Genomic DNA, 27,342 nt, shown 5'->3' with positions numbered 1-27,342 from the left:
ATACAGGAATCGAGCGGCCAAGAATAAACAAAGGGCAGTATAACACAAATAAGTTCGATAAAGTGTAAAGCAGACTTGGCACGGGAAGAGAAACCCAGATAAAAGGAGGGCAGACCTATGTGAAAATCCAGTTGACTCTCATGGAATTCGAACTTGATGATTGAAGGGGTGGCCAAGGTGGTATTGGTAGAGGCAACTTCTTTTCAGAAGTTGCAGAAATCTCTGTCAAGTTCCCCCATCTTCTCCGGACTCCTAGCTTTCCGAAAGTTATCCTTGGGGTCCATTTTTCCCTTGTTAACCCAGTACAAGGGGAACCCATCGAGAAGCGTAGGATCCTGATCATTACAGCAAACGCGAACAAACTTACCTTTCCAATCCTTATAAGATTGCTGGAAGATGGAAATGATGGATCTCCCAGCAATCCCATTGAGGCTTACCCATAGGGGATCCCCTGGGTTCTTAACCTCGAACAGAAATAAGAACACATCTACAGAGGCTGGATGGCCCAGGTGCGCACAAACAATTTGGTATGCCCTGACAAATGCCCAGCCGTTGGGATGCAGCTGAGCAGGGGCAATATCGAGTTCAGTCAGGAGCTCCCTCTCAAAGCGAGTGAGAGGGAACCTGAGCCTAACCTTCTTGAACACGGTTGCATAGATAAAGCAGGAAGGGTGGCCGTCATTGCCATCATTATCGGTGCAGACAGGTTCCTCAGGGAGGCAAGGACGAATAACAACCTTGTCTTCATGCTCCTTATGAAAGGTGAGGTGGGTCTTATCTCTCAGGCGAAGAATATCGACCTCAGAGTTAATCAAGGAAGTCTCATTGAGCAAAGCTGGAGGAGCCCATGGGTACAACAGTTTGTAATCAGGAATGGGGCGTGCGGTGGCACTGGTTTGTGGGGGAGTTGATTGCGATTGGTTAGGACGAGAGGGCGCAGGCCTCTGAGCCCGGTTTGAAAGGATGGCGAGATCCCTAGGTGGGTTACGAGATGTGGGGGGATTTCCTGACGAAGGTTGTTTGCGAGATTTTGGAGGAGAGTTTCGAGAGGGGGCAAGATTGGTTGGTGTGACCCCTGTACGAGCCATCGAAAACTGCAGGAAAGACGAAAATAGAATGAGAAAAGGAAAGCGGAGGGTCGATAAAAAGAATGATTCGATTCGAAAACGAAAAGAGAAATCAGCATGAACAAAGGGGGTCGCAGAAAGGAAAAGAAAAACCTAAAACGCAGGAAGAAGCAAAACAGAGAACAAACAACCCACAACGTATGCTCCAGGCAGTCAATGGATGATGAAAACCGATTAAAATGCGGTAAACGCTAGCGTGAATGACAAAAGAGTTACCTTTTTTATGATCGAAGGAGCGCGTAGAGGAACAGTGATTGGGGAGTCAAAGCGTTCACCAGAGCGTATCGAAAGTTCGAAGAAGAAAGATGATGGAACAGTGGAGTAACGCGAGAATTTTTAGAGTTTTGAATGTTAAAAGAAGTGCAAACGACACGAAATAATGACCGTCGATGAATCCACATGTCAGTTAATGGGCGGGGGGTTGGTGAAGTGTCAAATCAGTAACCAGCGTGGGCATTAGCGCACGAAGCCACGTAGATCGCAGAAGTTTAACTTATCCTCCTCGAGTCGTCAAGGGCGATGACGTGATCAGGTGGTGCGAAGGGGCGGTCTGCAATGTACACGACCGCCGACGGGGTCGTCGCCGAACGAAAGACCAGGCGGTCTGACATCGCTGCAAGCAGCACATCGCCAACACCGCCAGCCATCCCAACAAGCTCGGGGCGATAATGTTGAAGATTCAAATCACAAAGGCGATGGTCGGACAAAATCATAAACGAGACAATCAGAAGCAGGACGTTTGAGGGATGGGAAACAAACAAAGGCTATCTAAAGAATTCACGCCAAGCATAAAGGCAATAACAAGAGTAAAGCGTAGGGCAAAGAACGCAAGCGTGCAGAATAAATTGAACAGCATTCGACATAAAGAAAAACGTAGAGCCAATGTTAGGGTTACAGACGAAATTTGTAACATTTGCAAGATGCAATCATGGTCCTATACACATCCTAATATCTGCACAAAAAGCGAGAACTCATCACTCATCAGTGGCTCCCAGGCCTCGAGCAGTACGACGAAAAGACCCCGTCTCCGAACCGCAAAGCCCGAGTCAGAAGCGTCCTCTGATGATCATTTATCTTTGAACCTACGTGAAAGAAAGGAGTAAAGTATAGTAAGAGACATACGTGAAACAAAGTATTTCTAAGCAAGATCATACAAGAGATCCAACAAGAAGTGGGAAGGTCATGAGAAAAGCCTCACGCACATATATATCTTTCCAGAAGCTCGGCATTATACTCCAAGCTTATTAAAGCAGCCGCATCAAATCCTCCAACACCCGCCAGGATCTTGCAAGCTTCCCGATCCCTTGAAGACAGTTTCTTAAGGGGTTTAGATTTCAAGGCTCTGGCGTCCTTTGTCCAGTACAAAGGAAAGCCGTCCAGAGCAGAAGGCACCAAGCTGGAACAGCATACCTTAAAGAATCTGCCTTTCCACCCTGTGAAGGTTTGCTGAAAAGGAGTCAAAAGAATCCTACCAGGGACATTGCTAAGAGTTACCCAAAGATTGTTTCTCTGCCTCTTCACCTCGAAGAAGTGAAGAAAAATGTCCACAGAAGGCGCACATCCAAGGAAGCCAAACAAAATGTCAAAGGCCTTCACGAAGGCCCAACTGTTAGGGTACAGTTGGGCTGGAGCGGTGTTCATCTCCGTTAACAGCTCCCTCTCGAACCTGGAAAAGGGAAGGCGTACGCCGACGCACTTAAAGACTACTTGGTAAAAATAGAAAAAGGGGACCCCGTTATTGGATCGTTCATCCCCGCACACCGGCTCCCCCATGGAACAAGGGAGCACGACGATGTCATCATCGTGCCTCTTTGCGAAGGCACGATGGTTATAGGAACACGCTTCCCCCACGTGTTCCCTCAGGGCCCTAGTAGAAAGTAAGCAAGAATACTCGTCAAGGAGTTCACTCGAAGCCCAGGGATAAAGATCCTTGTGACTCACTCGGGAGGAAGAAGGGTTGGTGGACATTTTAGTATGAGCTGGCAGTGAGGAAACTGGAGGTCAAGGGTTCAGCAACGCAATAGAAGGAAAGGTCGCAAAGAAAGAACGTGGAACAAGGAGTTCTTGGGAAGAAGATGAATAGTGCAAGAAAGATGCGAAAGAAGTAGAGTCAATAAGTTGAGATGCGGGGTTTTCAAGATTCAAGCATCACGATTGAAGCGGTAAAGGACGTTAAAGCAAGCGCCTTATGATTGGGCCACGTGTCGCGAGGTAAAGGTACGAGTTAAAGTGCCATCCGTCTCACTAAGAGAATATCACATCGTCAGAGTCCTTGAGGGTACGTTGCGCCGGCGATGCAGAAATGTCACGTCAATCGGCCGGAGGATGACACGTCATCAAAACGCCGCAAGGGCAGCAGGGGACAAGCTTTAGTCTTTTTGCTGAAAACAAGTTATCAGCTCAAGACTGGGGGGCTTGTGTATCGGCCGAGTCATCAGGTATGATGACGTGGACAAGAGAAGGGTAGGTGATCAAGGAGTCAACGTAGTCGCCGCATGTAGAAGCGACGTTCTGCAATGTATGTAATCGGTTCTCGCTGAGACGTGTCACTATCCGAGAGAAAGACATCGCCTAAGCGGACATCGCCTAAGTAAGACATCGCCTATGTGGACATCGCCTAAGTAAGACATCGCCTAAGCGGACATCGCCTAAGTAAGACATCGCCTAAGCGGACATCGCCTAAGTAAGACATCGCCCGAAGAGTCAACCCGCATGACATAAGCATTTCACAGAAAGGGGGGGCCACACGATGGGATAACCCTAAGTTGGGTGGCGGCACTGTGGGTCCCTCCGCACAGAATAAACGATCAAGTCAAAAGGGCACGTGACAATGCCCACGTGCTCATTAAAGATCTTCAAGGAAGGTTGCATGCATGACACGTGATTAATTAGGGCACCTAAATAGTATGATGGCACGAGATATACGACGTTCAAGTTAGAACCCAAGCGGCGACAAGGTTATTCATTGCACTCTAGATAAGGGAAGTCCATGTGCCAGATACGCTCAGATCCTAGGAGTAGCGGCGCAAGGACCTTCTCCAAGGAACCCTAGATAATAGCAGCAGTATAAAGGTAAACCCTAGTTTCCACCTATAAAAAGGGCACGAATAAGCCCTAGTAAGGTACGCTTTTCACAGTTACACGAGTTTTAACCTAGTTCTCAGATAGACATACAGAGCACAAACCCTAATTGTTCTTGACAGCGCATCTGCTGAGAGCACAAGGCAATTAGGGCAACACAGTTTTAGCCGCACAGTTTCAGTCATTGAGATTATTATACAGTTTCAAGTTACTTTGGTGTTTCTCGCTAGCTGACTTGATCGTCGGAGTGCAAACGGCCGCGAGGGCGCCCCTTTGTTCTTCTTTTTTCAGGTACTCACAGACGAAGCAGAACGAAGGTGCCCTAGCTCGTTAGGACAAGCCACGCATAAAGACGATCCAGGTCAACCGGCTAGAACAACTAGTTTTCATACTAGTGCAAGGCTTGGAATTTTCTAAAAAAGAAAATATTTGTATTAAATATATTGGAATAATATAACTGGTTTTAACTAATGAGACGAAAGTCATAACAAAATTTGAAAATATATCTTGTATTTTCTCTTGTAGTATGCAGTCTTATTATAGCTATAATTCTTGTTGTATGCAGTCTTATTATAGCTATAAATCTACATATTGGTTGTCATACATAAGTTAACGTGAGCAATAACTATTTTATACATATATTAAAAGTCACTAAATTACTAAAATATGAATATTGTATAAACTAGCAATACTACTTTTTAGTTTTAATGTATTTATAATCTTGGTCAACCGACTGAAAGGTTAGGAAGCCGATAACAACACGAAAAACTAAATAAAATAAATAAAGAGTTAAATAATAAAATATTATAACAAATTTCATTAAATTAGTCCAAAAAATTACAATATATTTTAAAACTACGAAGAGTAAAAGTCCAATTGCGTCTAAAGTCCAATAAGTGAGTATTATAAATAGGTGATCAACTGAAGAGATAAGTAAAGTGAATTTTATCTGACAAATAACTAAAATCAATTCTAACTTTATCATCAGAGTCCCTTGCAGGTACACACACCCATCCGAGAGCTGACCCTGAGACCCAAGACCGAGAGTGCAAGTTGGCTGAATTCAATGAGAGAGAGCCCACATTCTACATCCCAGAACCAGCCCAAGCCCAAATCAGTAGGTAGACTGTGAAGCCGAGAAGTCCAGAGGAGAAGAAGTTGCTTGCTTCCAGGCCTTGTAAGAACATTTTGGCACCCACCGTGGGACCGATAAGCAAGTTAGCTAAAGAAGTGAGGAAGGGTGAGTAGAAGAAGAGATCATCCAGGAGAACAAAGAGATAATCAGAAGAGTTTGAAATGCTAAAGAAGATAAATGAAGAAGAGTTGAGTATGCTAAAAGTGGAGAACGCGTATATGAGACTAAAGTTAAATGAAGAAACAGTTTTAAACACATTGTTTGAAACTATCCAACCAAGAGCACACATCCACCAGAGTACATATAATGTAGAAAGTTTTGAAGTCACAAGGAGGTGATTACCAGAAACCTCTGGCACGTTTGTTGGAACGTCGGTAAGGAACATGGAAAGATGTCGAGAGTTTCCAATAACTTTGAAAGGAAAAACTATAAGTTGGTTTACTCAGTTACCACCATTATCTATTGGTTATTTTGATACTCTAGTTGAAATGTTAGGAGCTCAGTTTGCCACAAGCTGACCACATCATTTGACATCAATTGCTTTGGTAAATATAAGGCTAGAAAAGGGAGAATCATTAAGGCTATTCATGGAGCGCTTTGGAAAGGTGGCACTAAGTATCCATAATCTAAGTCCGGAGGTTACTATGCATCATATGATTACAACTTTGAGGCTGATACCATATGCCAATAGTATTTGTAAAAAACCAGCAACAAATCTTGAGGAGCTGAGACAATGTGCATGAAATTTTATGTAAATGGAGGAGTTGAGGGAGTTTCGAAATCAAGTGAGGTTGGATGGAGGAATTGAAAAGAAGCCGATTGAGAAAGAAGGAGAACATCCATATAGAAGGGCAAGAAAAGAACCTCGTGGATGAAAATTTCAACAGTATACACCGTTGAGCACCAACAGAACACGAATATTATAAGAAGCAATGGCTACGAAGATAATTCCACCACCAACAGAACACGAATATTACAAGAAGCATTGTCAATACCATAAAAATCATGACCATCATACGGAAGAATGTGTAGCTTTAAAAGATCAATTTGAAGAGTTAATTCAAGCTGATAGTTGAGACGCTTTGTGAGAGATGGAGCGATAAGGAATAGACAATGTACAGAGTCGAGAGGTAGGGGTGTTAGAATTAAAGGCTTTAAACAAGAGGGGGGTGAATTGTCTAATGAAATATTTTCGAAAATACTACACAAGAATGAAAATTAATGGAGAATCACAAAAGAAGCAATCAGATCAACCAAGAAATAAAACTGTTTTAAATTGATTCCAGAAAATCAATCAGTTGTTTATGTGAATCAACCGATTGTTTTTATCAGCACTTTACAAAAACACAGATCAAACAGTTTTAAAGCATTGAGGGATAGAGAGATTCACACACTATGTTTATACTGGTTCACTCTTAACCTAAGCTACATCCAGTCCCCAAAAAGCCCTGGGTATTTCACTAGGTAATCAACCACAGATTACACAACACAAATACCAAAGAGGTGATCTTAAACTTCAAGAACACTCACCCTCTTTGAAACACAAACACTACAAGTCAAAACACCCTCTGACTGTAGACACGAGCACCTTACAATTTTTACAAATATGAAATGAAATACAAGAACAAGAAAGATCACACTTGATACAAAAGCATTACAACAGTTCCTGATGGAGATCAAGCTCAAGTGGACATGGAGGCCAATCAAAAAGTTCAAGAAGAGGTGGAGGCGCAAGTAGAGGACGCCCATGGAGGTCAAAGCCCACCTCAAAGGCTTACAAGAAGCATGTTCAAAGCTTTAGGAGCTAGGGGACAATTATTTTCTCTTTTTGTAATTTCTTTGGTTGAAGGTGCTTAGAGGGAAACATTAGAAACCTCTATTGTTATAGCATCTTTTAGGCTTTAGTTAGGAGCTTTAGGAGGGGGGGTGCGTTAGTAGATAGGTGTAGAAGTAGAATAGGAGGTGCCAAAGTGAAGGAAGAGGTCACACCTTCCTCATGCATTGTTTTTGGCGCCGATTCTAGAAGCTATTTAGGAGGGAGTTTTTTGAATTTGTGTAGCTTGCATTTCAGCACCTTAGGCTATAAATAGAGGTGCTCCTTTTGTATTTTTCAGATTGGAATTTAGAGTAAAGAAACTATACTCAAATTTTGAGTGATCATTGGAGAGTTTTTGAGCCTTCTTCTCTAGTCTTATCTTGAAGGATCCATGGTGTCCTCAAGTGGCGGCAGCACACTCATCTAGGAGCAACCATCCTTCTAGTGGCGTGATCATCCAACCTTACATCCATCTTCATGAGCATTCTTCTCTCCTTCCTTCCTTTTCTTTCAATTGTTCATGTTTAAGCTTGTTTCCTTGAAATTCTGTCTTGTGTTCTTGAGTTTATGGTTCGGCTGTTCTTCTTTTCCAGCAATCCTTTTCAATTCTCTTGCCTTTTAATTCATTTTGTTTGGTTCATTTTGATTCTTATTCAATTTTGTTCGGTGCTTTTGGTTTTTACCTCTTTTTGTTGGTTCAATTTGACAATATGAGGAACTTCCACGCGAGTTTGGATTTGGTGCTAGTTTTGGTGAGTTCTTGACTTAGAACATTGATCCAATTCTAAGAAAAAAGTGCCTAACAATTGTCCAACTCAAGTTGATTCCTAAGAATGTCAAGAATCATTCTCTTCTTTGCTATTGGAATCACATTAGTTCCTATTCCACTCTTAACTAAAGCAAAGCCCAAAGCAATCTTGCAATCTTGGAAAACTTTTAATCTCTTTAGTAATCTGATCTATCTCACATTTTAGAGGTATGAAACGACAAATCAACAGGTTGTTTTTCACTACTTTGAAAAAAACTTTTCTTTTGAAAGAACTTGATTGATTCAGTTTTGAATTAAGCCAAGAATGGATTGACAAATTCTAATATACCTAGAACCCATGCCACAAGCAACAACCTTGTCTTCAAGCAATCTTCAAGTTCAACAGGGGGTATGTTGGTAGAAGAGAAGAATGGTTTGAAAGGAGGGACGACAAAAGAGTTGAAAGGAGAGATGAAAGAAGAGAAGGGAGGGTGGAAAGACGAGACGAAAGAATTTATCACAGTCCTCAGCAAAGGAGAAGTCGTGAGTGAAGTTTACGAAGACCTGTTTAGAGGTTTTATCAATACCATTTCTGGAGGCTTTGCTGGAGGAGAAGTATCTTCATTGGCATGGAAGAAACATTTAAGCAATGCTCACACTATAAATTATGTCTTCAAGAAGAGACGTATGCCACCAATGTTGTTTACTAATGAGGATTTTCAAGATATTGATCCTGAACAAGATGATCCGATGGTGATAATGGTAGAGATAGCAGAATATGTTGTTATGAAAACTCTGGTAGATCAGGGAAGTTGTATTGATATTTTGTTTTGGGAAACTTTTTGCAAGTTAAATATGAGGGAAGAAAACATGATACCATACTAAGAACAAATAATTGGGTTCTCAGGTGAAATAGTTGATAGAAAGGGGGTATATTGACTTAAAAACAATGTTTGGAAGAGCAAGTGCAACAAAAACAATTAAGATCAGATACTTGGTAGTTGATGCATGCACTTCGTATAACACTTTGTTGGGAAGATCCTCTTTGAAAAAGGTAAGAGCCATAGTTTCAACACCACATTTGGCTATGAAATTTCCAACTGAGAAGGGGGAGATAGTGACTATATATGTTGATCAAAGAGTTGCACGAGAATGTTATGCAGCAGGTTTGATGGTGGTTCAAGAACCAAGAGTACCAAGAAGGAGGGATGAGAGAAGAAATATGGTGGCAATGGTGGATTTAGATCCAAGAGTAAATGATGAAGAAAGAATGGAACCGAGAGAAGAAACAATACCTAGACAGTTGGGGGAGGACGAGAAGCAGCGCACATATGTTGAGGAAAGCATGCCTGAAGAATTGATAAACACATTGATTGCAACATTAAGAATAAATGAGGATTTGTTTGCATGGAAGGCAACAGATATGTCGAGAAGCAAAGACGGTAGCCCAGAAGAGAAGGAAAATGGGAGAAGAAAAGAGAATGACAACTTTTGAAGAAACCGAAAAGTTGTTGCAAGCTGGTTTTATCCAAGAAGCCCAATATACTACTTGGTTGGAAAATGTTGTGCTAGTAAAAAAGTCAAGTCGAAAATGGAGAATGTGTACTGATTACACGAATCTAAATAAGGCGTGTCCAAAAGATTCGTATCCTCTACCTAGTATTGATAGATTGGTTGATGGAGTTTTTGGCCAAGCAGTGATGAGTTTTCTAGATGCTTACTTCGGTTATAATGAAATACAAATGTACAATACCCAAGACAGCTTTAACCACTGAAATGGTTAATTGTTGTTATAAAGGTATTCCTTTCGGCTTAAAAAATCTTGGAGCAACGTATCAAAGGTTGATGGATAAGGTGTTTAAAGAGAAAATTGTAAAAAATATGGAGGTTCACGTGGATGACATGATTGTTAAGTCATGTGTAGAGGATGAACACGTAAAAGATCTTGAAGAACTGTTTGCAAAAATAAGAAAGTATAATTTGTGATTCAATCTTGAAAAATGTGTTTTTGGGGTGAGAGATGGAAAATTTTTAGGGTTCATGTTGACTAACAAAGGCATTGAAGCAAATCCGGATAAATGTGAAGCGATTTTGAACATGAGAAGTCCGACGAATTTGAAGGAAGTGCAAAGGTTGATAGGAAGACTAAATGCTTTGGCAAGATTTTTTCCAATACTTGTCGAGGGATCAAAGCCAATAATAAAGCTGTTGAGAAAGGCAGAAGCCTTCAAATGGAATGAACAATGTGAACAAACTTTCTCCACAATTATAAAAATGATAGTTGAACCTTCATTCTTAGTTAAACATGTGTCATTCGAACCCATCATTGTATAATTAGCAACCTCACACGAAGCCATAGGAGCAGCCTTAATCTAAGAGTTCCCAGAACAAAAAACGAAATATTTCGTGAGCAGATCCTTACAAAATGTCAAAACTAGGTATCAATTAGTTAAAAAGATAGCCTTTACCCTTGTGTATACAACAAGACATCTCCAATTGTATTCTTAGAATCATCAAGTAATCGTGAGGACCGATTGTCCGATAGCAAATTTTTTGAGAAACCGGAACTTGAAGGTAGAATGGTGGCATGGTCAGTAGAGCTTTCAGAGTTTGGAATGAAATATGAACCGAGAGGAAGGATCACAACAATCTCTTACAAATTTCATTATCCAACTTCTGACAACAACATTTGAGCAATAAACATGGATTCTATATGTTGATGGATCGTCAAACAAGAAAGGAAGCGGAGCAGGAATTGTACTAGAAGGACCAGGACATTTTCAAGTAGAGATGGCTTTGAAATTTGAATTCAAAACTTCAAATAATCAAGTTGAATATGAAGCTTTAATTGCATGTTTAATTCTTGCCAGAGATATGGGAGCCCTAAAGGTTATTTGCAAAAGTGATTCTCAGCTAATAGTGGGACATATAAAAGGTGAGTATCAGGTAAAAGATCCTTTGTTACTAAGATATTATCATAAAATTTTAAACATCATGCAAAGCTTTAGTAAGGCCGAGATTGAGCACATTCCAAGAGAATAGAACTCAAGAGCGAATTCATTGTCCAAACTGGCAAGTCAACGAAGACAAACTCAGCATAATTGAATCATTCAACAAACATGAACAGTCCGACAGTTGGGATCGAATCATATAAATAAGTAATAAAAACTAAGAGCAAGGTGTTGAAAATGATGTCAAAATTGCAAGAAAAGCTGCCAAATTTTCCATAATAAGAGATGAGTTATATAAGAGGGGACATTCAACTGCACTTTTAAAGTGTTTTTCGCTGGAACAGGCTGAATACACTATCTGGCAGCTCCTTGAGAGACTTTGTGGACTACATTGTGGTGTGTGAACAATGGCAACCAAAGTTTTATGTGTCAGATATTATTGGCCGACAGTACGAGAAGATTGTAATGAATATGTCAAATCTTGCAAGAAATGTCAAGAGTTTGGTAATCCTAATCACTTACCATCTCAGGGCTTACATGGAATTGTTTCGCCGTGGCCGTTTTCAAATTGAGGTATGGACATTCTAGGCGCATTCCCTTTAGGAAGAGGACAAACAAAGTTTTTGGTGGTTGTTGTAGATTACTTCACAAAATGGATAGAAGTTGAAGCTCTCACAAGAATAACTACTCAACAAGTTCAAATATTTGTGTGGAAAAATATAATTTGTAGATTTGGTATCCCACATACTATAATAACTGATAATGGTCGACCGTTTACTGATAAAAAAACTTATGGAATTCTATGTAGATTTAGGAGTTAAGTCCATAACAACTTTAGTTGAACATCTGCAAACAAATGGGCAAGCAGAGTTCGCCAACAAAGTTATTCTTGGCCAGTTGAAAAGAAGATTGGGAAGTGCGAAGGGACTATGGGCTGAGAAGTTACCTGAAATGTTATGGGCATATAAATGCATGCCACAAACAACAACTGGCGAAACTCCATTCAACCTCACATATGGTACTGATGCCATGATACCAGTTGAAGTGGGAGAACCAACATTGTGAAGACAAATGGAAGTCTGGACATAAATAACGAATGTTTAAGAAAATATTTGGACTTGATTAAAGAATTTCGACAGAAAGCGAAAGTAAGAGAGAAGGCAGTGAAGCAAAGAGCATGCAAAAGATTTAATGTAAAGGTCAAGTCGAGAGTTTTTAATGAAGGAGATTTAGTATAGATAATGAGAATTGAAGCAAGAAAAGATTCAACTCAGGGAAAATTAGCACCAAATTGGGAAAGGTCGTTCAGAATAGTTGAAAATCTACAAAATGGAGCCTATAACTAACACTCAACGAAAAAGCTATACCGAGAACATGGAATGCAAGCCATTTGAAGTTCTATTTTAGCTAAAACTTGTATGTAATATCAATAATCACTCATTGCACATAAAATCTTTCGGTCAAGGAAGGTTTCTCATTTGTAAAAAGAATCCAAACGATTTCTCATTTGTAAAAAGAATCATGACCAAGATCAAACTACTTAATGAAGAAGTTATTCATATGAAGAAAAATTCTCGACATATTACCTCAACCAAACCTCTCGGCCTAGGAAGTTTTCACTCGAGGTGAATACCTTTTGAGAGTGTATTTCATCTAATTTGAGCCTCTCTGCCAAGGACGTTTTCACTCCAAGTGAGTCCCTCCCAAGAGTGTATTTCATATATTGAACCTCTTGGCCAAGGACGTTTTCACTCCAGGTGAATCCCTCCCGAGAGTGTATTTCATCTAATTCAAACCTCTCGGCCTAGGAAGTTTTCACTCTAGGTGAATCCCTCCCGAGAGTGTATTTCATCTAATTCAAGCCTCTTGGCCAAGAATGTTTTCACTCCAGGTGAATCCCTCCCAAGAGTGTATTTCATCTAATTTGAACCTCTTGGCCAAGGACGTTTTCACTCTAGGTGAATCCCTCCCAAGAGTGTATTTCATCTAACTTGAACTTCTCAGCCTAAAAAGTTTTCACTTCGGGTGAATCCCTCCCGAGAGTGTATTTTATCTAATTCGAACCTCTCAGTCAAGGAAGTTTTCACTCCAGGTGAATCCTTCTTGAGAGTCCTTCGAACCTTTTGGCCAAAGAAGTTCTCACTCCAGGTAAATCCTTCCCAAGAGAAATACATTTCAAAATTTTCACAATAAGCAAATCCTTTATGAGAGAAATCTACATAATCCAACACTTCAAAACTCTCGGTCATAGACGTTTTTACCATAGGTAAATTTTTCTTTAAGAAAAACTTAATTTATTTAAGATGAATTTCTCAGCTTAAGAGAAAACACAAATCTCTCGGCAAAAAATGTCTTCAATATAAGTCAATTCATTTTGGAAAATAATTTATCTTATTAAACTAAAAGTTCTTAAACAAATACAAATTTTCTCTTAAAAACAATATAATAATATTTTCATGATTTGTATGAAAAGGATGAGAGGTCGAAAGGTTTAAAGACCATTTAACCATCTTTACGTGATTTATTTTATCATAAGTTGATATGTTGAAAATGTCACATGGTCGAGAGGTCGAAAGGTTTTAGACCATTTAAACATCTTTACTTGATTGGTTTTATCATAAGTTGAAAACGTCTAGAGGTCAAAAAGTCGTAAGCATATTTTGTTTAAAATATAACCTCAAAATAGTTAATCATTTTTACATAAATTGTTTTATAAGTTAATCATACCGAATGATTGAAAGGTTGAGAGGTTGATAAGAACAAAATAATGACGCTGAAACTATTATATTAAATATAACAAGTTTAAAAATGGCGGAAAAAGCCCAAACTAAAACATACAAAACCGATAACTAATAATCGAGAGGTATTACAAAAAGCAAAAAAATAAATAAAACTAAGTCATTCAACATCAACATTGTCATCATTATATGCAATTTCTTCTTCTGGTACTTCGTCATAAGGTATATCATCAATCGGAATGAGCTCACCCTTGTGAAAATTCTTGTCAACGTCAAAATTTCCTTTATCCAAAGGAATCTTGTAAAAATACTTGGCTTGTTGAAGAGCTTTGGAAAAATCTAGTTTATGTTGATCATCAACAAAGTTCTGAGCTTCTTATAGGTCTTTCTCTAACTTATTCACCTTCTCATATAACTGATTTATCTTCTCGACATCAGCATGTTTGGTAGCAGATAAATCGGTTAGGCCTCCCTTCAACCTTTGGATTTCAGCTTGAAATAATAACCTCTTAGCAGTTAAACCAACAATTTCATCCTTCAAAGATTTTTTTTCGGCCTCACAATGGGAGTGGATATCCGAGAGTTCTTTGATTTGGTTGGTCAAGGATATGTTAGCTTCAAGGGTAGATTCAAGACTTTTACTAGACCAACCAACTCTTTCTTCACATTTTCAAATTCAGTGGTCGAGATACCATTAAAAGATTCTTCTTTAAGTCTTTTTTATATTAATAAAGATCGAGTGGCAAGCTCAATGGCTACATCTGTCAGAGAAGAAACATTTGCCGACCTTAACATATGTCTGGATGGACCATCTAAGTTTGTACGTACAAACTCTAAAAAACATGTAAAAGCACCGAAAATGCTTTCTAAAAGAGGTTGAGAAGAGTTGTCGACACCATGACGATGACGTTGTGGTGAAAAATGAGACTGTTACTACTCTTATCATTTTCCCTACTTTTCTTAAGAGGCTCAACAACAACATCACCAACATCTAAGATAGCTTCAACCCGAGGGATGGATTCTACAACTTCAACTTCTCTTCTGGCTTGAGGAGTTGAACCAACAACGACTTGAGGAGTTGAACCACCAAGTTTGCTGAAAAGCTTTTGGAAATATGCTCGACCTTTAGGATTTGTGGCAACTATCAAACCTGAAATCTGAGAGAAAATTTAGCAAAGTTAAAATTCTCTTGTTCAAAAAAAGACATATCGATAAAATGCCTTTCCAGTTTATGAGAGAGATAGATTCGCAATAGAGCGTGAGTGGGAAGCTTCCGGGATAAGTGATCAAGAACCAAGAGGACATGGCGATCTTCTAGATTCATTGAATGGTATGACCAAGAGTTGAACTTTAAAGGAGTACTTGTCTAGTGGAACGAAAATTTTGGGACATCGCCATCATAAAAATATTTCTTTCCAGATTTTTCAATAAGAATTTTGAAAAAACTACCTTTAAAGTTTTTATAAGAAGAAGTGAAGGGAGAAAGTAAACAAGCTTTTGAATGGCTGATAAAAAATAACCAACTAGATTATTTACCAGGCTGAGAACTATAAAAGTAAAGAAAAACTCTCGGACTAGGAGATAATGAAACATATTTACACAAAATGTGAAAGGCTTGCATAAAGGCCCAACTATTAAAATGTAGTTGGGTAGGGGCAACCTTGAGATGATGAAGAACACCCATTTGAAATTCGTCAAATGGAAACCAAACATGAATGTCCGTAAAGAGACATTCATAAAAAATAAAAGAATTCACAACTTCACCTTCAGGACCATGATAAACATTGTCAATAGCTCGACAACACCAACAAGAAATGATTTCCTTGGTGGCATCAGAAGAATAAATAGAAATTTTAGAAAAAACTATGAAAGGCTGAAGAATACCGATACCGAGAGAAATACTCGCAAACTTTAGGGTTAACCCAGTCATAACCATGACAAAGACTCAAGTTCTCTTCTACCCTCTCGGCTATTTCTTCAGCCTCAAGATCCACAACTTCGTCACTTGGACGTACACCAACACAAGCTTTATTCTTTACTAGAGACAAAGTAGTTGATGAAGCACCAAATGAATGTTCTAGTTATGTCCTTAATCACTCTCCCGGTAGCTCCATCACGCTCCCTGAAATCTCATCAGAATTGGAACAAGAGCTTGAGGAAGACATAATACCTTCTAAGCATTGTTACAGATATCTCTTAGACACAAAAATACAAAAGTAGTAGAAGTAGTGGGGTAAACCATATGGGAATAGATATTTATAGTGTTTATAAACTCCTTCCAAACAAAGTGTCACAACATCATAATCATTGAGTTTAAATGCATCCAATGATCAAGGATTAAAAACCTTTCACATCAACGACACAGTAACCCTAGCACACGCAGAACGAAGCGATCTTTTTGTACAAAGTTGCATTTAATACACAAAATCTCATAAATGTCAAAATCTATTTCGAAAATTCTGATAGTTATAAAGCGCCATTTCGTCTCATTTAAATTTCCTTATAGGCATTTCGTCCTTCTAAATTTCTTATGCATGAGAGACTAGTCTACCAAATTCAATCAATGAGAACCAACATTCTACATCCCAGAACCAGTTCAAGTCCAGATCAATATATTGAGTTGTCAAAAGCCAAAACCTAAATAAAGAGACTGTGAAGCCGAGAAATCTAGAAAAGAAGAGATTACTTGCTTCAGCCTTGTACGAACAATAATCAGGATTTTAATACATGTAACTTAAAACCAATTATTATATTCATGAACAAATGATAAATTTTTAAATTGGGTGTTACGGCTTAAAAATAATAAATAATATTAAAATTAGGTTTCTGCATTGAAATAGAGCAGTAGCTCGGTAACATGTTGATCCATGAATATAAAATTAAAAAAATAAATGAGCCACGTGGGGATTGTGGTTTAGGTAAAGAAGGGTAGATCACTGTTTGAAGAGTAGAAATTGGATAAAAGATGGATTATGACCAGTGTGGTGCTGGAGATGCATGTATGTGTTTCTTTTTCTCTGTTTGGTAGTTTTGAAAAGTATCAATTTTTGAATTTTGTTGTACATTTTTGTCGTGGTGAAACGTGGTTAATATTTTCATTTGTATTACTAATTAATATATATATATTATATATGAGATGACTAAATGTCTTAAAAACATTTGTATGAATATTAATTTAAAAATATGTTGTACTATCAGAGATATTTTGATAATAAAGCTATGGTTTATTAACCGATTATTGTAGATGACATTAGTTATATGATAGAAATATGTGAATATCTCTATCAGGGAAAACTAGCAGGTGATAAATTGTAGAGCATTAATATCCAATAATATGTTAATCAACACTTAAATCATTAATAACACCGAAAATAAATAATCAAATAAGGTGAAAATGAATTTACCCTTTAAGACTCATAAATAAATAAGAATATAAATAAATGATAATTTCAAATATATATTATTTATTCATTACATATTTATTATTTTTATTGTATACTAAATGTATACCAAAGGTATAGCACATTGGTTCAAGCAGAATTAGAAGAATTTTTGAAGAAAAGTTTAACAATCATAATTTTGATTAAGTATGAAAAAAAACATAAAATATAGTTGTACTTTATTTGTAAGATGGAAGTTTTGTTCGAATAACAGATCATCAGTGACACAAGTATTTCAGTTATCAGATAATATAACATTGTGCAGTCTTGTTTTTATGTCTAATAAGTATTTATATGTTCAACATATTTAAGCTAACATCATTCTTGATGAATATGTATATTCTTATTCTATATTGCATGAATGTTTGTTCTCTTTGACAAAGAGGATCCACTTTAAAGCTTTTGTCACATTAATGATTTATTGGATTTCGAGCTAAAGCTATTTTGCTTCACCAACTCAATGGTGCTTGCTTTATCAACACTGGAACTAATTGTCTTTTCTATATGAGTCAGTGCTTTAGATAGTTTTAGATACACGCTTTTTTATCAAGACCCGATATGTCGAACAAGCTATAAAGGTGGGCAAAAAATCCAAATTGTCAAATCCAATTCATAATTATCCAAATCCAAATCCATATTTTTGGATTTTAAGTCCAATCCATTTAATTGGACATGGATTAGATATAGATTGAATATATTTTTGGATTATCCACCAGACCCAGGTCGAGCTAAGTCCACTGAACCAAAGTCCAGCTGAGTCGACCAAGACCTAGGTTGAGGCGAATCGGTCCAGACCAAGTCGAACCAGGATGACACGAGACTAGGTCCAGCTGAGTCAACCTAAGCTGAGGTCGAGCTGCGTCAACCTGGGTCAGGATTGAGTAAAAGTCGAGTTGAGTTAACTCGAGCCCGGATTGTGACTAGTCGATTCGATCCATGTTGAGCCGAGTCGGCCTGGACCTAGATTGAGTTGAGTTCGTTCGAACCCAAATAAAGACAAGTAGGCTTGTGCCTTGGTCGAGCTAAGTCGGCCCATGCCAAGGTTGATCCAAGTCGGCCCGAGCCCATGTTCAGCCGAGTCGTCCCAAACCCAGGTCGAGTCGAGTAAGCCTCGTGCCAGTTCGAGCTGAGTTGGCTTGCGTCCAGGTCGACTCGAGTCGGCTCGGGCCAGGTTTACCTAAGACCATATCGAGCCAAGTCAACCCAAGCCCATGTCGAGCCTAATCGGCCCGAACCCATGTTGAGAAAAGTTGACCAAGGCCCAATTTTAGCCAAGTCGACTTGAGCACAAGTCGAGCCAAGTCGGTTTGGGCCCATGTTGAGCCAAGTTGATCTAGGTCCATGTCGGTTCGAGTCGTCCTAGGCCCATGTCGAGCCGAGTCGACCCGAAATCATGTTGAGCCGAGTGGACCCAGGGCATGTCGAGCCGAGTGGGCTCGGACCCAGGTCTAGCTGAGTTGGCCTAATACCAATTCGAGTCGGAATTGGGCCTAGTACCAGATCGAGTTGAGTTCGCCCGAACCCAATTAGAGACGAGTAGGCTCGTGCCTAGGTCGAGCTAAGTCAAAAATAATACTATAAATAAAAATATTTAAGAATATTAATATTATTAGTAATATAAATAATAATAATAATAATAGTATTGATATTAGTAATAATATTAATATTAATAATAATATTAATAATAGTAGTAATATTGATAATAGTAATATCATCATTGTCAAGTGTTATCATTATTAGTATTAATAATATTATTAATTTGTGGATAATAATTTGTATGTAATGTTGATTTTTTCTATGGTTACAAATTCATGGATAATTTATCCATAGATCTGTATGTAATATTGAGTTTACCCCACCTGATTAACGGATAAAATTTCATGAATAATATTTGTATATAATGCTGAATTTACTTACGAACCAATATTCGTAAGTAATAATTCATGTGTAATTTTGAAATTTATTATAGTGTGAGTTTACAAATGAACGAGACCCCTTATAGAGAAGGTGAGTTCATAAGAAGGAGAAGAGACAATGAAATTGAGTTAACTTTGCTAATCAAAATTTATCTCTCCTAAACATGATTAGTACATAATAATCTCTTGAAATTAGGGAGTGCACATTAATAATTTCTTGAATATAGGAAAATGAAAACTTCAATTAATATTTTAAAAAAATGTAAAATAATTTTGTTCTTCTTATTTTTTTTTATCAACAAAGAATAAATAAAATACACACTTTAAATTTAAAATATTTACTCCTATGTATTAACATTTCAATCTTACAAATCAATGTATAATTTTTTCCCAATTAGTCCCCTTCTTGTAAAATATTTCAAACATTTAATTTTACAGTTTAAATTACATGATATTTCCTTGTACCAACAATTATGCCAGCACCACATCGGGTCCACGTGAAGTAACATGTTTGCTGCGATTATTTATGTTTATCAGATCCATTAAAATCGTATTTACGTGAAAACCCATTATCTGATCTATTTAGAAATTTGAATTAATTTCTATATAAACTCAAATTAATTTATATGTAATCTAATTTATAAAAGGGTAAGTTATGTTTGGGTATCTGAAAAATAGCGAAATTGATAAAATGGATTATTCATATATGTTTTCCTTTATACTATCGGACTGTTAGGAAGTTGATTGTGTCCAAACAATGTTTTCGGTCTCTCGCCATAACTTAAAAAGAAAGAATAAGAAACCTTAAAATAATATTAGTTAGTAATACATTATATTATGGGTAAAACATAAACAAAATGTAATAGAATTTTTTTAAATTTTACGTGTGGATCATAACACTCAAAAGGTATAAATAGAAGAAACATCGAAAATACATAAATAATTTTTAATGAAACCTAAAATAACGAATTGTACTTAGATTAATTAGATTAACTTGAGAGTAGCAATTATCCATAATTAATAAGAGTGGAAGAACAAAGTACTTAAGAACAAGAGTGTATAGAAACTGAAAAATCTAGAAACTGAACCAGCCAGAGAGAAACATTCTTAGAGAAATTCAGCCTTGCAGGAACATCCTTCGTATTCAAGGCAGATTGTGAGTTCAGATCGTTCTTCCAAAGAGTGAATTTTAGGGTATAGAAAAACTGAAAAATTGTTGTTTACATGAATTATTGAAAACTAATTTGAATATTAATACTACTTGTGTATCTTGTATTTGTATAGACAAATAGGATCTAGATAAGATCTCAGACCAGACATATGATTGTTGACTGTCGGTAATCTTCTGATTCCTTCCTTTACGTCTTTTTTCACAAATGTTGATGCTCGGTCGGTTGGAGGTGACCTGAAAAAGTTACTCTACGCTCAAGTAAGTATTATGTGCAAAAAGTATATATTGGTAATTGGAAAAACATACCTTACTCCTAGTGAGTTTTATTTATAGTGTTGATTATGTGCTCTAGCCATGATGGATGAAATATTAGTTATTCTGACGTGCATCTTGATCTTCGTTAATAGGGAAATATTTTGTAATGTCCTTCAGTTGACCAATATTGACGGATTTGTTTGAAATATTTTCCATATATTTCGGGACACGAATTATGATTCAATAAGTGTCATTATAACTGTCGTCATTTATCACACGCTTTTATATGTTCTAACTCGACCGGTAGGTGACCAACCTAGATCATCTTGTCTGGTATGGACCGATACACTTCTTATTTGTATTTTTCTAAAACACGGTAAAAGTACCTGTAATAATTTAAATTGTATTTATTTGAATTACCATAAGCGTTTCGCACATGTTCTTCAAAGAATTGGAAATAATTCAGACCAGCTCACTTGCTTCACTTTCCAACTTAGCGTACCAGACCCTGCCATTCTCATAATTTCTCGAGCCTTATAAATTGACAAGTATGGGAGATCAGAATGAACAGCAATAGAAGAAGCAGAAGTTCAATATGGCTCTGTTGTATTTCAGTTTCATATTTGTGCTTTTTCTCTTTTCTCTTAAGCTCTTCTTCCCAACAAGAAAGTTCAGAAACCTTCCTCCAGGACCATTTTCTTACCCTATAGTAGGAAACCTCCTGCAACTCCAACAACCTTTCCACCGCACTTTCACTCAATTGTCTCAAAAATACGGCAAAGTCTTCTCTCTCTGGTTCGGTCCCCGTCTCGTTGTCGTTGCTTCTTCGCAATCCGTGGTGCAGGAATGCTTCACCAAAAACGACATCGTATTGGCCAACCGACCCCACTTTCTCCTTGGCAAGCACATCAGTTACAACAACAGCACCATCCTTCACTCCTGCTACGGCGAGCACTGGCGCCATCTCCGCCGTATCTTGTCCCTGGAGGTTGTCTCAACGAACCGTTTAAACGCTTCCTACGATATCCGAAGGGACGAGCTCATGAAGCTCATGCAGAAGCTCGCTCACGTCTCGCGCAATGACTTCTGTAAAGTCGATCTCAAAACCATGTGAGTTCTTATCAAGTCAAATAAGCTTTTTCTACATATATTGCATCACTCAATTTTAAACAAGCTTATACAGAAGTCAACAAAAAACAACCCATTTTAGGAAATTCAAATTAAATATTTTTTATTTCGAAACAAAGAGGTTAAAATTATATATTAAAAGTAATATAGGGCTAAACATGTGTTTTAGCATTTTTTTATATAGTTTTATTCCTATAGTATGTTCGGAAAATGTAAACTAGTATTCCTGTAATACTAATTAAGAAATAACTTAAATTTATTGATAAATTATATTGGTCAGTCACTGAGATTTCTTGAAACTACTTATATTTTCTGGTTTTTCAACAATTAGTTAGCAAAACAATTTCTTACATTTTATATATATATATATGGGGGGTTAGTCCTATTATATACATGACCTAATGTATAAATAACATCTCTAAATTAAGGTTTATGGAAACGTCGTTTAACACTATGATGATGATCGTGTCGGGAAAGAGATTTTACGGTGATGATTGTGATGTGAGTGATGTGGAGAAAGCAAAAGAATTCAGAGATATTCTTAGAGAGATGGTGGCATTAGCAGGAGTAAATAATCGTGGAGACTTCTTGTCTTTCATGAGGTGGTTTGATTTCGATAATTTGGAGAAGAGGCTGAAAAACATTGGTAAGAGAATCGATGCATTCTTACAATCACTCATTGACGAAAGTCGTATTGCAAATAAGAGTGACAATACTATGATAAATCAACTCCTACTTCAACAACGATCACAACCTCAACAATACACCGATCAAATCATCAAAGGACTTTGCATGGTAATTATTTCTATAAATATATCTTTTTATTTTTAAATGCATATCACTATTTCATTCTTGAAAAATAAAGATTATCATGATAAAGAAATTGAGAAGGATATTTTTCCTTATGAGATGTACTAATACTTTTTGTTTTGGATTTTACAGAGTATGCTTCTTGCAGGAACAGATACATCAGCCTTAACTTTAGAATGGGCAATGGCTAATTTATTAAATCATCCAGAAGTTATGAAGAAGGCAAAAAAGGAAATAGACAGTCATGTAGGTTCAGATCGTCTGGTAGATGAATCTGATATGTCAAAACTTAGTTATCTTCAAAACATTTTTCACGAGACAATTCGATTGCATCCTGCTGCTCCACTGTGGTCACCACATTTGGCTTCAGAAGATTGCAGCATAGGAGGATATAATCTCCCAAAAGGAACAATACTGTTAGTGAATGCTTGGGCTATTCATCATGATCCAGAATTGTGGAGTGAGCCAACACAATTTAAGCCTGAAAGGTTTGAGAAGGAAAGTGAGGCAAGTAGTTTACTTTCATTTGGATTAGGGAGGAGGGCTTGCCCTGGATCAAACTTGGCTCAACGTACAGTGGGTTTATCTTTGGCCTTATTGATTCAATGTTTTGAGTGGAAACGAATTGGTAAAGAACAAGTTGATATGTCTGAAGCAAAAGGAATCACTATATCAAGAAAAAATCCATTGGAAGTTATGTGTAAAGCCCGTCAATCACCACCAATATGAATGAGTAGTGACTTCTAGTGTCAGTGTTATTTAAATAATAAAGATTTGAATGTGCTAGTGTTATTTAAGGAATAAAGATATTCTCATGTATGGAGAATAAACACGTGTTTATCATATGATTTGGTGGAAATAAACATGATTGTACTATCTTTGTGTGTTCCCCTCTTCTCGGCATCTTCTTGCTTTATCGACTTTTCTCCATATGAGATCTTCTTTGTGGAACGTTTCAGCCTTGACACGGGAGTTGTACCAACAGGTTGCCTACTTTTTGCAGCTTCCTTCCTAACCCGGACTTCTTCCCTTATGTCATGGATGAGATCAAGGTCGGCTCTTAGGTTGTCGGAGTTGTACTCTTCTTCAAAGTTCCTTCTTCGCCACGAAACCTCTCCCAAATCCACAGGGATTATGGCATTTGTGCGGTAAGTGAGATAAAAAGAGGTTTCACCCATGAAAGATTGACGTGTTCAATGGTATCCCAGAGGATGCTTGGAATCTCTTCTGTCCATGAGACCTTTTGCTGCTCTGAGATTTTTTCTCAGGTTCGTGATGATTACTTTGTTATGCTATTCATCTGTCTGTGGATGTTCGACTGACAATACGTGGTGCTTTATCCCCAACCGTGTTAAGAATTCCTCAAATCCTTTATCAATGAACTATTTTTCATTATCGGTTGTTAGGCCGTGTGTAACTGCATTATAAACTGCTTTATGTATTCTGTTTCTACATGGATATACCTATATATATATATATATATCCTTTGCCTTTTTTAAACATATACAATTTTATATTCATAAATAATACTTTCTTTGCTTTCTATAATGATCACGTTCTCATTATAACATTGTATCAAGAGTAAGTTTGTCTTCTGTCACGTCCCATACTCGTATTTCTTCTCCTACGCATGTCTCTTCGGTCACCCCATGGCAACAACCACCACTTCCGTGCATCAGTTCTCCACTCCCATCTTCTCAAGCTTGTGGAGGACAATTTTTTGCTATGGAAACAGTAGGTCCTTGCCACTCTTGATGGTCTTCTGCTATCAAAATATTTGGATTGTTCTCGACTACCTCCTCGTTTTCTCCCACTCACCGAAGGAAACTCTTCCAAAATCAACCCAAAATTTCTTTTCTATCGACAACAAGATAGTTAAATAGTTGTCTGGATGTTGGCATCCATGTCAAATCCTTTCTTGGCCAAGATGGTTGGCCTCCAATCTGCGTATGAGATTTGGCAAACCCTTCAAATGCATTTCACTTCTAACACGCGTGCTCATATAAAAAAATTTCGTTTGCGACTCAAGACCCCCAACCAAGATCGCTCCGTCAGTGCATAACTTTTGGAGATAAAGACCACCATTGATTCTCTTGCCGCCATTGGTGCACCTATGTCTATTTAAGACCAGATTGAAGCGATTCTTGACGGTCTTTCGGAGGATTATGATCCTTTTGTGGCTTCCATTATGTCAAGGTCGGAACCCTACACCATCAATGAAATAGAGGCCTTTCTGCTAGCTCAAGAAAAAGACTAGCAAAGCCTCGCTCTGTGGATCCGCTTTCCTATTCTCCTCCTGTCGCTATTGCTACTTGGCGTCCGTCACATGCCAAAAACAGAAAACTGAATCACCGATTTTCTTCCTCTCGTGGCAGTCGCAGTCATTCTCGTCCCTCTTACTCCACAGGTTCACGTTCTTCGTTTCGATCTCCTTTCACTCAAACTCAATCCTCGAATTCTTGGTCCACGACTCCTATTACTTTCCCAATATGAAAAAAGACCGGACACTCTGCCGAACATTGCTGGCACAGGTATGATCAATCCGCATCTCAATCTCCTAGTGCCAATTTCTCTCAACTATCCATCTCTGAAAATGCGTCAAGCACTGCCTCTCTTTTGGGTGTTCCTTCCTCTGTTGATGACCCTCTCTGGTACCCGGATAGCGGTGCTATGCATCACATAACAAATAATTCTTCAGTTTACTCTGATAAGCAACCTTATGATGGCAGTGATCTTGTCAAAATGGGTCATGGAAAAGGTTTGTTAATATCTCACATAAGTTCTGTGAATTTTCGTTCCTCTACTTCAAATAAACCTTTGTTTTTAACTGATTTGCTCCATGTTCCAGCAATTACGAAGAATCTTCTTAGTGTTTCAAAGTTTTGTCGTGATAACAATGTTATTTTTTAGTTTCATTCTAACAGTTGTTATGTTCTTGATCAGGAAACCAAGCATGTTCTTCTACAAGGTTATCTTAAAGACGGCTTGTATATTTTCTCTGATCTTCATTCTTTGTCCTCTTGTTCTGTTCATTCCATGTCCTTTATTGCTGAACCTATCTCTGTAAATCAATGGCACAAACATTTTGGACATTGTAGTTTTAATGTTCTCAAAAAGATTTTGGCGTCTTGTGATATATTTGTTTCAAATAATATTGTGTTTTGTTCTTCTTGTGTGCGTGGTAAGTGCCACCAACTTCCTTTTATAGTTCTACACATACCTATTCTCAACCCTTACAATTAATTTACACTGTGTGGGGACCTGCTTCTATCTTGGCTTCCAATGGAGCTAGATATTATGTCTCGTTTGTTGATGTGTATTCAAAATTTACTTTCCTATATCTTATTCATCATAAGTCTCAGGTTAAAAATGTGTTTAAAATTTTTAAAAACCTTGTTGAAAATCAAACTGGATATAAGATTCTTGCTTTACAATATGACAATGCAAAAGAATATCTCTTTTTAACCTCCTATCTTCAAGAATGTGGAATTAATCACCGTCTTTCATGTCCTTACACTCATGAGCAAAACGGATCTGTAGAAAGGAAACATCGGCATATTATTGATATGGGGCTCACTTTGCTTAGCACTGCCACTCTTCCGCTTAAGTTTTGGGCTAAGGCCTTTCTTGCCACGATTCATACCACCAATGTCCTTCCTACGGATGTTCGTAAAGGTGATAATCCTTATAATACGTTGTTTAAACGTCAACCAAATTACAAGAAATTTCAAGGTGTTTAGGTGTGCATGTTATCCTAACTTGCATCCTTACAATCAATATAAATTTGTTTTTCGTTCTACTTGTTGCTTGTTTCTTGGATATAGTATACGTCATGCAGGTTACATTTGTCTTACTCAAGATGGAAAGACTATTGTCTCACGTCATGTTGTGTTCGATGAAAAGTCTTTTCCATACAAAGATCATGCTGGTAAATTTGTGGTTTCCTCACGTAATGCTCAGGTACCCACCGTTATTGCTCCAACTCTTTCTGTAATTCATTCTCCACATACTGATAATATTTTATCTCATAATAATACTCATTCTGTCGCTCATGCCTCTTCCATTACTCCTTCCACCCTCCACTAACCTTCCTATTAGGCCCTCTGAACTTTCTCCCCACACTACACACTTTGAACCTCCTTCTATCCCTGTTGCTCATCCAACCAATGCACATCCTATGGTCACCCGTGCAAAGGTAGGTGTTCACAAACCAAAGGTGTATCACGCTTTAGTTACTTCTCTTCCCTTTATTCCCACCTCTCTAAAAGAAGTTATCGCCTCTCCTGTCTGGATCCAAGCCATGCGTGAAGAATACGATGCTCTTCTTTCAAACAAGACATGGACGTTAACTCCTCTACCACCTGGAGCTCCTCTAGTGGGTTGTAAATGGATTTTCAAAACAAAGCTTACTGCAGATGTCTCTCTTCAATGGTGCAAGGCTCGTCTTGTTGCCAAAGGGATTCCATCAAACAACTAGTATAGATCATGCAGAAACTTTCAGCCCGGTTGTCCGTCATTCCACCATTCGGCTTGTTTTAGCGCATGTCGTGTCCTCTCGTTGGTCTATACAACAGATTGACATCAATAATGCCTTCCTAAACGGTGACCTACAAGAATGTGTCTTCATGCAACAACCACCAGGTTTTAACACCATTGCATTGCACCTTGTCTGTCAACTTAACAAAGCCATCTATGGTTTGAAACAAGCGCCTTGATCCTGGTTCCTTATGTTAAGTACTACTCTTCTTCATCTTGGTTTTAAACCCATTAAGAGGGATACATCTATCTTTGTTAAATATAATCCTACCTCATCTCTTTTTGTATTAGTTTATATTGATGACATTCTAATCACTGGATCTTCTGACACTGAAATTTCCTCTCTTATTTCTAACCTTAATTCCTTTTTTCCTTTAAAGGATTTGGGTCCCCTACATAATTTTTTAGGCATCCAAATTACTCGCACAACAAGTGGGAACGTGCATTTGTCCCAGTCTCAATACATACGTGATCTTCTACAGCGTACAAA

At 37.9% G+C, this 27,342-nt stretch overlaps 1 protein-coding gene across 1 annotated transcript; it reads left to right on the top strand.

Annotated features, from left to right (window-relative positions):
• Positions 1-20,801: 20,801 nt before the first annotated feature.
• LOC137837237 (cytochrome P450 81E8) lies at positions 20,802-23,192 on the top strand. Its single transcript, XM_068646174.1, has 3 exons — positions 20,802-21,488; positions 21,935-22,301; positions 22,449-23,192. The coding sequence occupies exons 1-3, from the start codon at positions 20,974-20,976 to the stop codon at positions 23,043-23,045; spliced, it is 1,479 nt and encodes a 492-aa protein (XP_068502275.1). The 5' UTR covers positions 20,802-20,973; the 3' UTR covers positions 23,046-23,192.
• The last annotated feature ends 4,150 nt before the right edge of the window (positions 23,193-27,342 follow it).

The sequence above is a fragment of the Phaseolus vulgaris genome, chromosome 4 (genome assembly GCF_051622355.1).
Source record: "Phaseolus vulgaris cultivar YP4 chromosome 4, ASM5162235v1, whole genome shotgun sequence".
Classification (NCBI taxonomy): Eukaryota; Viridiplantae; Streptophyta; class Magnoliopsida; order Fabales; family Fabaceae; genus Phaseolus; species Phaseolus vulgaris.
Note: the sequence above shows the minus strand (reverse complement) of the source record. Positions and strands in the feature narration are given on the sequence as shown.

Bases quoted from the DNA above. Each gene is read 5' to 3' on its own strand.
- LOC137837237 (XM_068646174.1), top strand. From the start codon at position 20,974: ATGGCTCTGTTGTATTTCAGTTTCATATTTGTGCTTTTTCTCTTTTCT. The intron at 21,489-21,934 runs GTGAGTTCTTAT...CTCTAAATTAAG, and splicing joins AAAGTCGATCTCAAAACCAT to GTTTATGGAAACGTCGTTTA. The intron at 22,302-22,448 runs GTAATTATTTCT...TGGATTTTACAG, and splicing joins TCATCAAAGGACTTTGCATG to AGTATGCTTCTTGCAGGAAC.